The following is a 13,335-nucleotide window of genomic DNA, read 5'->3' as shown; positions in this document are numbered from 1 at the left end:
GCGCGCTTTTTCATCTTTCACATTTGGAAGCACAGAAAATAGCGAACATGAAGCATGTTCAGTTTGCTTGTTGCTTTCCACGCGTACGGTTCGCATTTGCTTAAGAGCTCTCTTTCTCTTCCGTGCGAGTGTATATTCTATAATAGCCACAAAAGGTAGAATATTCGGAATTCTGTTGAATTGTTGCTGCTATTTTAAACAGCTGTGTGACATACGCGTCGTATACGTAATATGCCACACAAAATATAGAGTAGTTAAGCATCAACGTCGCGCTCGTTAATGCAATGTGCAACGCGACATTAAGATTTTTTTAATTATTTTGTCGTTCTTGCATGAAATCTGTTTGTGCTTAAAGATGCATTTGAAAAGAAATTACAATTTATTGAAAAACTCGTATAAATATTAAAGCTGAAAATGAAAATATTAAAAAGTGCCAAAAGATAAATGAAGCAAATGCAAAAACGAATTTGTTTCAGTGCTTTTTGAATTTTAAGACTTTTTCAAAAGAAATCATAAATCAAATAATTAATAATAATACTTGAATTATTTACGATATATAATATGGCTGGATCACTATATAATATATATTTTGGCAGTTTCTATGCATAACAAACAAGCATTAAATAAAGCATAACAACTGTATAATATCTAATATATCAAGTGATCGACTTGAAATTACCCTGTCGGCATTTAACTTGTCAGATCATTTGATTTAATCTTTGTCAAGTCATTTAATAGATGCTGCTCAAAATATATAATATATAATATATTATAATGTTTTAAAATTTTAAAAATCAAATAATAAAGGTTAAATCTTTAATAAAAGCCCAAAATATACAGGGTATAGCTTATTTATGTTGATAAACTCTCAATTATATTTACAAACCTGCTGCTAAAGAAATGTATAAAATTAAATAAATATATATATATATAGATATATGCTTAATTTTTGGCACAGTGTTGACTAAGTGAGTCACGTATGTGTTCTTGGTCTCGGCCGCGGCAGTGAAATTTAATTGAAACGATTTGAAACAAAATGCATTTGATAAACAATGAGCCAAACAAGCAAGCGCATTTGCAGCCTCCTTTCTTCTGCTCCCCCCACAATTCTTGATTCTTCCTGGTCTGCATAAACAAAGGCCCGCCCATAAATTGTTGTTCCCCTTGTTTTTGGCCTATTTGTAGTGCAGGTGTGTTGCGGTCGTTGTTGTTGTTATTGTTGTTGTTTTGGCTTTTGATTCTTGTTGTATATTTACCCAACTAACCGCAATGCATATTTGAAGCGTACTCGTGTACTTAAGGGCAGACGGCCAGCCGAGTTGGCAGTCGAGTTTCGAGTTGCAATATGAGCGCATTTATCATAGCAATTTGTATATTGTTGTTAACTGTTGGCAACTGTTTAGCATTTACTTGAGCAATAACTCATGCCACATAATTATACATACATATATCTGTACTATTTACTCGTTTGTATACATATATATATATATATATATATATATGTCATCTAAGTGCTGGCATGATAGCTTGTTTAGGTCTTGGTTTGTTGCCAAAGTCAAGCTCATAATTGCCAAGCGGAGGCGTCTCCATATATAAATTATAAAGTTGCCTTTCACATTGTCAGTGTGAGTACTCATACTTATGAGTATGTGGCATGCGCCCACAAAATATTGCATTTGTTTTATTTATAATTAATAGCATTTTAGCATTGGCATTTCGCCTTCAATGCAATTGCTGGATTTGTTGTTTTATGGACAGCAATTGATGTTGTTGTTGCTGGGAGGCGTATAAGATATGTCAATTATAAAACAACAATAAGATCAACTATTTAAAAATATTTTAATTGCTTGTTTTCAATTCATTTCAATTGCTTTCATTTCATTTGAAATTTGCATGCCAAACACACACATATTATTATTTCTAATTTTTCCATAAATCCTATAAAATTGTCAAATTAACAATCTATCAAATTGGTTGAGAATTTTAATTATTTATAACAATTTAATCACCAAATGCCAAGCACGCAATGGACATTAAAACGATCAGTACTCGTACATGTATGTGATGTGGCAATTGATAAACATCAATCAGCGTCAGTCAGTATCAATCAACTTGCTTGCCAATTTCTGATTGGCAGATCGCGTCGCTTCCCTTTGAGCTGCTTTATATGGCAAATGGAACTTACGCAAGCCCATTTCAGTTCCAAATGAATGAATAGCTAGACAAACCCACACCCATACACTCATACTAACACTCACACTCACACCCACACTACACTACATTCGAATTGATATGCAATCATAGAGCTTGGCTCATTTCCAGCATGAATAGCGTGTTTTTTTTTGGGACGTTGGCTGCCTTTACGCATGATCAATTAAGAAAACAATTAAATATTTCGTAAAACTACCAAAAAAAAAATACCAAAACTATTTGCCAAAATACAAATTGAAACGTTCTAAAATGGCAAGCAGACGAACAAACCGCCAAACAACGGAAGTTATAAATTCCAAAATTGTCTGATATCATAGTTATTTCTTCACACGGACATACGCATTATTTGTGCAGATATAGATACACATGTACAATATATACATATATACGGATGAGTTATGGCTGCCCTGTCGTTCAGGGAATAGAAGTAGCTATGGTAATTCAACGACTGGCATATCAATTAGTAGAAAGCGACAGGGCCAACACCCAACTAATTGAATGGTATACCAGTCTGCCACATAGCCACGCCCACAACTAGGTGCAACACAAGAGCAACAACAACAATATTTACAACAAGAACTAAGTACTCGCACTTAAATAAAAGCGAAAACACAAAAACAATAACACTTTCCGGTCATTAACCGGAAAAAGTGCATCTCATAGACAAATTGCCATTAAAGATCCAGTCAAGATCCCATGCACATTTTGCTAACAGTACTTGTACTCATACTTGTTCATGTTCATTAATTGCAATTGCATTTGATTTGTTTACGACAACAAATTCGCAACACAGGAAAGCCCAGAACAAACATTTTTCCAACGTGCCCAACTAGTTTTATGGTGTTCGCATTTGGGAATTTTAAGTGCAAGCACAAACAACCACAGCAACAGCAACAACAACAACCACAACCACAACAACAATGACGACATCCAAATGGATTTGGATTTGGATCTGCCGCCTGGCACTAAGCATCTTACTGGGTGAGTATTCATCCTATATCTAAAGATATACTAAGTTTATTTTATTGCCTTTTGCGTCGATTTTCGGTATTTTATTGCTGACCATTTCCAATACCCTGCACAAATTAAGAGAGTGACTAAAATAGGTGTTTTCATTCAGAGCGAAGTTATGTTCAAGCCTTTAGAATATATATATTTTATTTCCCTGTCCTCCTGTTATACTTTCATATAACTGCGGACGGAAGTCCGCGCTAGTGACGAACGCAGCATGAAGGGAGCGAAAGGAGACTAGCAATATATACAGGAAGAATGGAAAATTCACTACGACAGTCCGATCAGTGTTAATATATAATTCAAATGGTGGCGTTTTCGATCATATGGAATATATATTATGCCAGTAATCTGTGTACTAGACTCTTGCCAGGTACACAGTTCTGGCATAATATATTAATCATCAAAATTCGCCTCCATTTGACATGCTCTTCTATAAGCACCGTATTGCTCAAAATAACATCTAATTTGCCATATACAGGGTATCGTTTAGTTCAGAACTATGACCCTTTGTTGAAGGTAAATAGTTTTTTGCACATGGCCAGCGGTAAACTTGAATGTAACGACTTCATTCAACAGCAACGACCTTCAATTTTGACCAAACATTCCATGTTTTACAAAGAGTGCGTCAGTCAAAATAGACAGCCGAGGATTTGAGCATAATTTCTATTTATACAAGTCGAAACGCAGAACATGACCAAGACAGTTTCATGATCATTTTATTTATATTTTTTCACATATTTCTTTTCAATCGCAACAAACTAATTTGGAGCATATGAGTATGTGCCTATTAACAAGAAAATTAAATCAAAATATAACAAATTCTGGCTAACAACGAGACATTCACACACTTGTCAAATTTCAAAGTTGCAAAAATTCAAGAGAAATGTGGAAGTGAATACACGTAAACCGTTTTCAACAGTATTCCGCAATGTGTTAATGCGAATAGCAAAGTTTATGGCCAAGTTGTTATGCCTCCTGGCCCGAGTTTAATAATAGCAAATGAGGTCCAGCATGTCTACGCTACATGGCTATAAATCAATCCATTATAGATGCGACACATAAGTATGCTTTGCATACAAGTACACAAAATTCGCTGAGAATTCTTATTTCATTTGACAAATCGCGCGTCAGCATTTGGCCAACAATTTGGCAATGAAATGGCCGTCATTCACTTGTCACAACGGAAATCTCAGTCTCAGTCTCAGTTGTAGGCTGGTCAACTGTTGCTTTAGCCCACACACTGTGTATCTTACTGTGTACATTACGCATACGCAGTGTGTGGCTGCCGCAAATGTGATTCAAATGTGAAGCAGGTGGACCCAAATGATATTTTATGCCACATTAAACGCACTGCGGCTGGCTTGACATTTCTTTTTGGCCAAAAATAATTCCACAAGGAGTCACACTGCCGTTTAGCGATCGTGGAAATTATGTTTGTACTATTTATGAATATCGTGACGCACTTGTTGCTATTTTTAATATTATTAAATATAAAATATTAATAGTTCATCTCGTCGGCCCATTAAGATATATGCAAAATAATTTCAAACAAATGACAACAATTATGAACTTATTTATCAACACACATATTTTATGAATTTAACACAATTTTGTATGTGTTTTTTTCTTTGTAGTTTCGTGCTTGGTCGCCGCAGAGACGCCCAGTGGTTATCATCGCGAGATTTGCCAATACCGCAAGGGCAAACCGGTGCGTATAGTCCACCAACTGAGTTCCATCTAAGGAATTCATTTTTCCCTTTTTTTTTTTTTTTTAATGAATTCTTGTATTTTATATTTTGCAGATGCAACCCACAAGCGAATATCGAAATCGCTTGCTGGCAATACGTGAACAGATGTTGATTCGCGCCACAGTGGAGGGGCCACAAATCTTTGGCTACATACTGCCCTCCACCGATGAGCATCTGAATCAGGAGGTGGCGGCACGCGATCAGCGTCTGCATTATCTCAGCGGCTATTCGGGCAATCGGGCATTTGCCGCCATCACACAGAAGGGCGCCGCCATTTGGCTAGATAATAGATTTGCCCGACAGGCGGATGGGGAATTGGACTGTGACTGGGAGATCTTTCTAACCGATGGCAATGTGAGCATTGCAGACTGGCTGGGAAGTCAACTGCATATGAAAAAACGTGTTGGAGTAGATCCACAACTGGTTCCTCATCATCTCTGGCTTACTTGGGAACGTGAACTGGCTGCCAAGTTTCTAACGCTGGTCAGAGTCAATAGCAATCTGGTCGATATGATTTGGGATCCAGATCGTCCAGAACCGCCCAAACATCATGTCATTGAAGTACAACATACTGAATTTGCTGGCGAAAAATGGGAGGACAAAGTGCGGGAGCTGCGTGGTCGACTTAACCATTTGGGATGCGATGCCATGGTGGTTACCTCTCTAACAGAGATTGCCTACCTGCTGAACATTCGCGGCACAGACATTCCCTATACGCCTGTAGTAAAGGTAAGTGCAAGTGGAAACTGCATTAAGCATGAATAACTCTGTTTTCTTGGTTTACTTTGTAGTCCTTTGTGATTGTCAGCCACGTAAACGTCTCTTTCTACGTGGATGAGGCCAAAATGACCACCAACATTGATATGCATCTGCGCACGGATTGCTTCCATGAAAACTGTGTCAAGTAAGCATTTTGCAACTTAAATTAATCAAAGATAAATGGCAAGCAATTAAATAATAATATTTTTATACCGGTTACTTAAAAAATAATAATATATATATTCTTTTTCAACGTCTGTCTGTCCGTCTGTCCGTCTGTATGAACATAGGGATCTCAGAGACTATAAGAGATAGAGCAACCAAATTTGGCACACAGACTTTTATGAACCCCATGCAGATCAAGTTGGTTTCAAATTTCTGCCACGCCCACTTGCGGCCCCGTTAATCGTTATCTATTACTATTGTCTATCATCCTAGTTAATCGCAGCATGATCGGCAAAACAGAACGGCAGAAATAGCTGATTAAATTTATAAAGCAATTCAAGCTCCTAAAAGTATGTATTCGGGATCTCGACTATTGCCTTTCCGTCTAGTTTTTGCTTGTAATAAACTGTATTTATTTGATCGAGCCGATCGAATAGAACCTTCTTTTCCTTGAAGATTTGCAGGCTAATTAACACACGATCTCAATCTTTAATCACTGCAGGATTAGAAAGTATCACGAAATCTGGAGTGATATAAGAACTAATTTGCAAATATGGAAGCGTGTACTTGTACCGGCGCCTTGTGTCCAAGAGCCGGGTGCCTCGGAGGCCATTTATACGGCTGTGCCGCCCAATGTCCTTGTAGAGCACATCTCGCCCATCATCTTTATGCGTGCCCAGAAGAACTCCTATGAGCAGGAGGGCATGCGAAAGGCACATGTACGAGATGGAGCTGCTATTTGTGAAGCCATGTGCAATCTAGAGACGAGATTCTTTACTGAGCAATGGACGGAGGAGAAGATTAAGTACGAGGTCGAGCTAATGAGACTGTCGCAGAGCAACTCCAAGGGCTTGTCCCTGCGTACAGTTGTGGCCTATGGGGAACACTCCGCCCTGCCCTACTACATATCCAGTAATGTGACCAACATTGAGGTCTCCGATCAGAGTCTGCTGGTCATCGAGTCTGGTGGACAGTATTTGGAAGGCACCACAGATGTGTCACGCACTTATATCTTTGGCGAACCTACACGCGATATGAAGCGGGCTTATACGGCGGTACTGGCAGGTATCCTACATATTTCCAATCTAATATTTCCCGCATCCGTGAAGCCCTCCGGTGTGGACAGCGTGGTGAGGGCCAAAGTTTGGCATGAGATGACCGATTATCCACAGGAAACTGGCCATGGCATTGGTGCCTACGGATCTGTTGAGGAGCGTAAGTACTTAAAATCAAGGCTGCAAACCACCAAAATTTTGGTTAAGGTTCGGTTCGATGGTTCAAAACCTTCAGCAAGACTTAGGTTGGGTTCACAAAACGGTTTATATACCTCCTAAGCCCAAGGTTTGGGTTCGAACCTATGTGCAAAAAAAAATAATTTGTTTTGTATAATTTTTCTTGATTTTTATATCGAAGTACACTTAAAAAAAAATAAAATATAATAGTCTAAATTAGTCTTAAGATGACCAATTATTTTTATGATTTTTTATGATATAATACAATTTAGGTGAACTTGTTTTGTTTCCGCGCTATTGAATTCACTTCACTTCTCGATAAGTACTAAATTCCAAGAAAAGTTTCGCATGAAAATCATTTAGTTCTGCAAATGAGCTACAATGAACAAACTCCAGTGAGTTGTCGATGTTTACATGGAAATCGATTCAATCAACTCGAAATATCGTCGCTTTCACGAAAATCGAGTTGTTGATATTTCGATGTATGCTTACATCACTAATAAAACGAATGTAATTATTTTTTTTTTTCGAACCGAACCTTTTATTTAAGAAATGGGTTTGTTTCAGGTTTGGGTTCACGGAGTATGCAACATCAAATGTTCGACTCATGATCCGGCTCGGATTGCTTAAAAGCCCGAACCGAACCGGTTCAGCGAGGTTCGGTTCAGAACCGGTTTGCAGCCTTGCTTAAAGTGATAAAAAGCATTTCATTTAATTCACAATAATTTATGTTTCTATTAACAGCTCCAATCTCAGTGTCCTACGGCCAGAACAGCACCTATCACTTTAAACAAGGCTACTTCTTTTCTAGCGGTGAGTGAATAAAATAGGATTTATTTTTTAGATACATGAATTTATTTTTATTTCAGAATCCGGTTTCTATAAACGAGATGATTTTGGAGTGCGCATCAAAAATGTGCTGGAAGTGTTGGACAGCGGTCGAACAACAACGAGTGGAGAACACTTTCTGGCATTCCAAGCTGTCACCTTGGTGCCCTATGAACCCAAGCTCATCGATGGCTCCATGCTGAGTTCCGATGAGAAGCGTATGCTTAATAAATACAATGCCAAGATACGGAAAGAAGTTGGTGATGAACTCAAGAAACTTGGCAATATGAAGGCCTTCTATTGGATGATGAATAAAACACGACATATTCGTGAATATCTGCCAGAGGATGAATACCGTGCAGCAATGGGCGGTGGATGCCACGCCCACAGCCATTTACCACTGTTCGCACTGGGTCTAATGATCTTGGCAATATTTATTCATCCCATGTGGCAGCTTTAGAATCGATCTAAATACTTAAGTCTGTATATGTATTTGTATGTGTTTATGTATGTGTGTGTGTGATAGAGTGGGTGGGTGTATGACCGGTGTGGAATTGCCTGTGTGATTATGTAGTTTTAGTTAGCAATGCAAATTGAAAAGAGATCCTGGGACTAACAAATAAAATGCCAATATTAACGGTTAAAATTTATTTAAGTGCCAGAATTGTTTGACCCGGACTAATTCATAAACTGCTTAAACCAATACTTATGTAATTCAATTGTAAAAAAAAAAAACATATAATTAACTTACAAATAACTGTGCGACAAAATATCTGTTAAACTTTTTATATTAATACGAGCTACGTCTATGTAAGAAATATTCGCTGTATAATTTTCTAAATGTGATTAAACGAACAATTTATATTTATTGATTTTCTCATCTTCATGTTAAGGTAACAGGTGGTTAAACTTAACGAGTTCTAATTTCGTTTAGATAAGGTTAAAAAAAGGATAAATCATTTGACTGTGGATTAACTATCATTAATATGTACTAGAAAAATGATTGCTTTCATATTCTTCATTTATAAGATAAGATGAAATACATGATCATCTTGAGAGTGAATAATATTCACCACATTTTCTTATATTTCCGTAGTCAACGACTTGGTTAAATTGTTGTATAGTGTTATAGCACAGTTATTCACTATGAGATTATTTCACCACAGCCAATTGGGGCTGATAAGTTCATAAGTGGGTCGGACAGTTGGTAGAAAGCGTCAATCGTTCAGTTATTAATGTGGTTCCGAACCCAAAACGTGTGTGAAAATAATTGCTGAAAATAAAAACGAGTTAGGAACGAAACAAATGATAAGATTTTAACAATAACAAAACAAAACGCACTCGTATCGTATCTAATAAAAATGTCAATTGGCTGCAAACAAAGGGAAAAATGTTAAAAATTATTAATTTTTCTGTTATATTTTTAATCACTGTACAACTTTTGCAAGCAAAAAAAGTCCAGGTGATTGAATTGACCAAATGGTCCTTGCGGGACAGTGACTCTCGTAAGTAAATTCCAGAGTCTGATGAGCATGACGAATACACATAATATGAGATTAATTTGATTCATTGCCAAATAATCAAGTTTTGCACAGTTTCCCCGACCTCCCCAGACATTTATAGAGTATTTTGTGATAAGATAACAAAACTGACGTCGACTTCGATCCACGGTTATCGGTATTTGTAGCAATTAATTGGTTGTAAATGCCGTTAACTGCAACGCCTGTGATTTGAAAGTGTTAACATAGTAGATTCTAAGTCATTACAGAAAAGCCAATTGACGTGGCAAAGATTCCCTCTGGAGTATACACGGCACTTGCATCCAAAAAGATCTGTGGAGATCTTCTCGGTCCGGGCAATGATGTCGACCTTCGCTGGATTGCAAACAAGACCTGGATCTATAGCACAAGCTTCGATATGGGTCAGCACAAATGTTAGCCAACATTTTAAACTCCTACTTATCCTGTTAATCCTTTTCAGCCGATGAATTGGGTCACGATAGTCTGGTGAACCTGACGTTTCATGGCATTGATACAGTAGCCAAGATTTGGTTGAATGGAAATCTTCTGGGGGAGACGGAAAACATGTTCGTTCGCTACTCCTATGTTGTGGGTCATCTGCTGCAGGTGAGTCCCAAGCACAATCAACTAGAGGTCGAAATATTCTCCCCGCTGATGGAGGCCAATGCACGAGCAAAGCAGCTGGAGGAGAAGGGCAATGGTGCTCCGCCAAGTTGTCCCCAATCGCGTGGAGATGTCGAATGTCATGGCAATATGTTGCGCAAGATGCAGATGAGCTTTGGTGGTGATTGGAATCCTGCAGCACTCTCCTCCGGCTTATGGAAACCCGTCACTATCGAGTATTATACGGTTGCATTTCTGCGGGAAGTGGATGTGGCTCTTAAGCGAAATGATACCCACTGGACAATGGATTGTCGTGCCTTCATCAGCACTCCTGACTCGGAAAGCTTCTATGTACAGCTTGTGGTTTATTCCAGGTTAGCTGGGAAGTTAGTTGATCAGCTCTTTCTTACTAAATCTTACTATTTTTTTAGCGACTTATTTGAGGAACCGTTTATCTTGAAGCAACAAAAGCTGAGTTATGCATCGTCCAATTTGGAATTCCAAATCCACATACCCAAAGTAGGTAGCTTAATTTCGATTAATATACTTTGCTGATCATTGAATGTGTTTAGGAGAAAGTCAAACTCTGGTGGCCCAATGGCTATGGAGCACAGAAGCTATATCCCGTGTCTTTTAATCTGAAGACTTATCGCAGCGAAGATGGACCCAGTTTGAGTTCACGCACAGATTCACAAAAGCTTTTGAATATTGGCTTTCGCACCATTGAGTTGGTCGAGGATGAGGATGGTAAGAAATGAATGAACTGTCGATGATATATCTTATCTTTTGTTGGATTCCAGAACGTGGTCGCACCTTTTATTTTCGAGTCAACGGTCATCCCATATTTATGAAGGGTGTCAACTATGTGCCGGCTCACACCTTACCAGAGCTGTCAGCGGATTCGGAAACGTGTTAGTAACTAACCAATCGTTTTTTAATTTAATTTTAACCATTAAATCTTCTCATGAATAGTGCAGCATTTGTTGAAGTCGGCTCAGGAGGCCAATATGAACATGATTCGCGTCTGGGGCGGTGGCCTTTATGAGTCGGATACTTTTTACAGCCTAGCCGACAGCTATGGCCTATTGGTCTGGCAGGACATGGCCTTTACCAAGGCCACTTATCCCGTTACCGACGACCTAATCGTCTCCATGCGTGTAGAGGCGGCACAGAATGCCCAACGAATCTCCCATCATGCCAGCTTGGCCATGATTGTGACCAACAATGAGATTGAATTGTATTTGGTCAAGAATCGTTCGGATTTTGGCAGCGAAGCGAAACGTCTAGAAGATGAATATAAACTGCTCTTTATGGGTATTCTGTCTCCGGAACTGAACATTATATCGCGAAATGATTTTAAGCCCCGCCCTGGACCTATGATTTCCACGCCCTCAATGGGCATTGCAGAGTCTGGCAAGGAGCTAGCCAAGGATCCCCAGAGTCCGCATTGTGGCGATGGTAAGCTCAGTTAAATAAATGATATAATTAAAATTGATAAACAATAATTTTTCTTTTTAGTCCATTTCTATGAGGATGACAGCCCCACACAGACTACATATCCAGAGGCTCGTTTTGTGTCAGAAATTGGATTTATCAGTCTGCCCATACGATCGTCCTGGCTGAGAGTGCTTGGCCACAATGCCAGTGAGGAAAGCCTGGCAGCTCTTATTCGACAACGTCAACATCATCCAAAAGGATTTATTCCCCTGTTACGGCAAATTGCCTACGATCTGCCGTTTAAACTGCAGAACTGGGAGGATAACATTGATGAATTCATCTACTTCAGTCAGGTGTCCCAAGCCATGTCCACCAAAAAGGCAGTTGAATTGTTTCGCAGCAGACGTGATAATTACTCGACTATGGGTGCCCTCATCTGGCAGTTGAATGACGTCTGGATAGCGCCAACATGGTCCTGCATTGATTTTTATGGCAACTACAAACTGGTCTATTTGTGGGCAAAGGAATTTCTAGCATCTCTCAGTATCATAGCGACATATCATGAGATCAGTAATCACATTAATATAACCATAACGAGAGAGGACTATATGGAGGATCGTGATACACAGTACAATCTTTTCATCAACACATTCCTCTGGAATGATATATATCCCAAAACGGCCATCGCTAGAGCTATAGGCCTGGTAAGACTTTCAATATAAAATACAGTTTTTTTGTGATATTTTATACTACATACTATTATTCATAGGGCTCAAATGCAATTGATAAGCTGAACATACCTCTGGAATCGGTGTTGTACGAAAAGGCTACCAGGTCGGAAATCTTCTTGGAAATACTACTGAAGGATAAGCAAGAACGGATTGTGGCACAAAATTATTTTTATCCTGTTCCCATTAAGAATATTGTTGGCATTAAAAATCCTGAACTACAGGTAAGTTCCTTAAATAAATTTTAAAATTAACTGGCTAATAAATTTGATCTCTTTCTTCATAGCTTGAGGTGCAGAGAAGTAATTGTGGTACTGCCAAGCCTTATATTAATAGCTTCAGCTTGCGTATAACTGTTAAATATCCGGCTTTATTTGTTTACTTGGAGCTGGCTCATCAGAACTATTCGGAATTTCGGCACACATTCTCAATGAATGGATTCACACAGACGATGCCGCGGCAGAATGTGCACTTGGAGATTGACACTGATTCAGAATGCATAGAGCTTAAACCTGAGCATATTGTTGTGAAGACCATGAATCAGTATATGGTATAAGTATTATAAAGAATGTCTAGTATAATGAATGATAGGATATGCTGATTCCTGAATTTTCCTAACAAACCTTCCTTCACATTGCAATTTTAAAATTTAAATGAACCATCTTTTTATGTTCAGAAATATCCGCCAGTTCTTAATAAATATAATTTTCTTTTCTCTCTATTCAAGTATATCCATTTAAAATACCGTTGTATTGCTTTTCTAAATATTTAAATAAAATCAAAAGTATTTATGTCATAACACTTATAAATTTAATCATTATAATTAAATAAATTTGCATGAAAATAGATCACAGTATATTTATAAGTTAACCTCATTAAGTTAATAAATATACATATACATGCATATATATGCATATATATGTATTTATATGATTAGAAATCAGATTTCTTAATTTACCCATTAAAGTTGCTCAACTTTTCAATGCACGCCTCTGGCTATAGATAGCGTTGATTCTCAGTGGAACAGCTGATGTTTTCAAGAGCGCGCTCGCTGATAACAATCATTCTCTCTCTCACTCTGTAGCTCTCT

The 13,335-nt window shown here is 38.2% G+C and overlaps 2 protein-coding genes across 3 annotated transcripts; both read left to right on the top strand.

The window, feature by feature from the left end:
* Positions 1 to 61: 61 nt before the first annotated feature.
* Positions 62 to 8,825, top strand: LOC117790092 (probable Xaa-Pro aminopeptidase P). Its single transcript, XM_034629370.1, has 8 exons — positions 62 to 155; positions 3,005 to 3,192; positions 4,860 to 4,933; positions 5,028 to 5,702; positions 5,765 to 5,877; positions 6,400 to 7,112; positions 7,874 to 7,942; positions 7,999 to 8,825. Exons 2-8 carry the CDS (start codon positions 3,132 to 3,134, stop codon positions 8,415 to 8,417), a joined length of 2,124 nt encoding a protein of 707 aa, XP_034485261.1. The 5' UTR covers positions 62 to 155; positions 3,005 to 3,131; the 3' UTR covers positions 8,418 to 8,825.
* Positions 8,826 to 9,177: 352 nt separating this feature from the next.
* On the top strand, positions 9,178 to 12,894 carry LOC117790091 (beta-mannosidase-like). 2 transcript variants are annotated; one of them, XM_034629369.1, is made up of 10 exons: positions 9,178 to 9,462; positions 9,726 to 9,878; positions 9,938 to 10,454; positions 10,512 to 10,599; positions 10,653 to 10,827; positions 10,881 to 10,991; positions 11,053 to 11,538; positions 11,599 to 12,221; positions 12,287 to 12,469; positions 12,532 to 12,894. In XM_034629369.1, the coding sequence occupies exons 1-10, from the start codon at positions 9,348 to 9,350 to the stop codon at positions 12,799 to 12,801; spliced, it is 2,721 nt and encodes a 906-aa protein (XP_034485260.1). In that variant the 5' UTR covers positions 9,178 to 9,347; the 3' UTR covers positions 12,802 to 12,894. The 2 variants fall into 2 exon arrangements, with proteins under 2 accessions (XP_034485260.1, XP_034485259.1); XM_034629368.1 differs by having other exon boundaries at positions 9,717 to 9,878.
* Positions 12,895 to 13,335: the final 441 nt, after the last annotated feature.

Source organism: Drosophila innubila (genome assembly GCF_004354385.1).
Source record: "Drosophila innubila isolate TH190305 chromosome 3R unlocalized genomic scaffold, UK_Dinn_1.0 2_E_3R, whole genome shotgun sequence".
In the NCBI taxonomy this organism is placed as follows: Eukaryota; Metazoa; Arthropoda; class Insecta; order Diptera; family Drosophilidae; genus Drosophila; species Drosophila innubila.
Note: the sequence above shows the minus strand (reverse complement) of the source record. Positions and strands in the feature narration are given on the sequence as shown.

What these genes read in the sequence shown, in the direction of transcription:
- LOC117790091 (XM_034629368.1), top strand. Translation starts at nt 9,348, where the DNA reads ATGTTAAAAATTATTAATTTTTCTGTTATATTTTTAATCACTGTACAA. An exon ending in GTCAGCGGATTCGGAAACGT is followed by an intron (nt 10,992 to 11,052) that starts GTTAGTAACTAA and finishes TCTCATGAATAG; the next exon opens with TGCAGCATTTGTTGAAGTCG. An exon ending in GAGTCCGCATTGTGGCGATG is followed by an intron (nt 11,539 to 11,598) that starts GTAAGCTCAGTT and finishes TTTTCTTTTTAG; the next exon opens with TCCATTTCTATGAGGATGAC.
- LOC117790092 (XM_034629370.1), top strand. Translation starts at nt 3,132, where the DNA reads ATGACGACATCCAAATGGATTTGGATTTGGATCTGCCGCCTGGCACTA. An exon ending in CCTATACGCCTGTAGTAAAG is followed by an intron (nt 5,703 to 5,764) that starts GTAAGTGCAAGT and finishes TTTACTTTGTAG; the next exon opens with TCCTTTGTGATTGTCAGCCA. An exon ending in TTCCATGAAAACTGTGTCAA is followed by an intron (nt 5,878 to 6,399) that starts GTAAGCATTTTG and finishes TAATCACTGCAG; the next exon opens with GATTAGAAAGTATCACGAAA.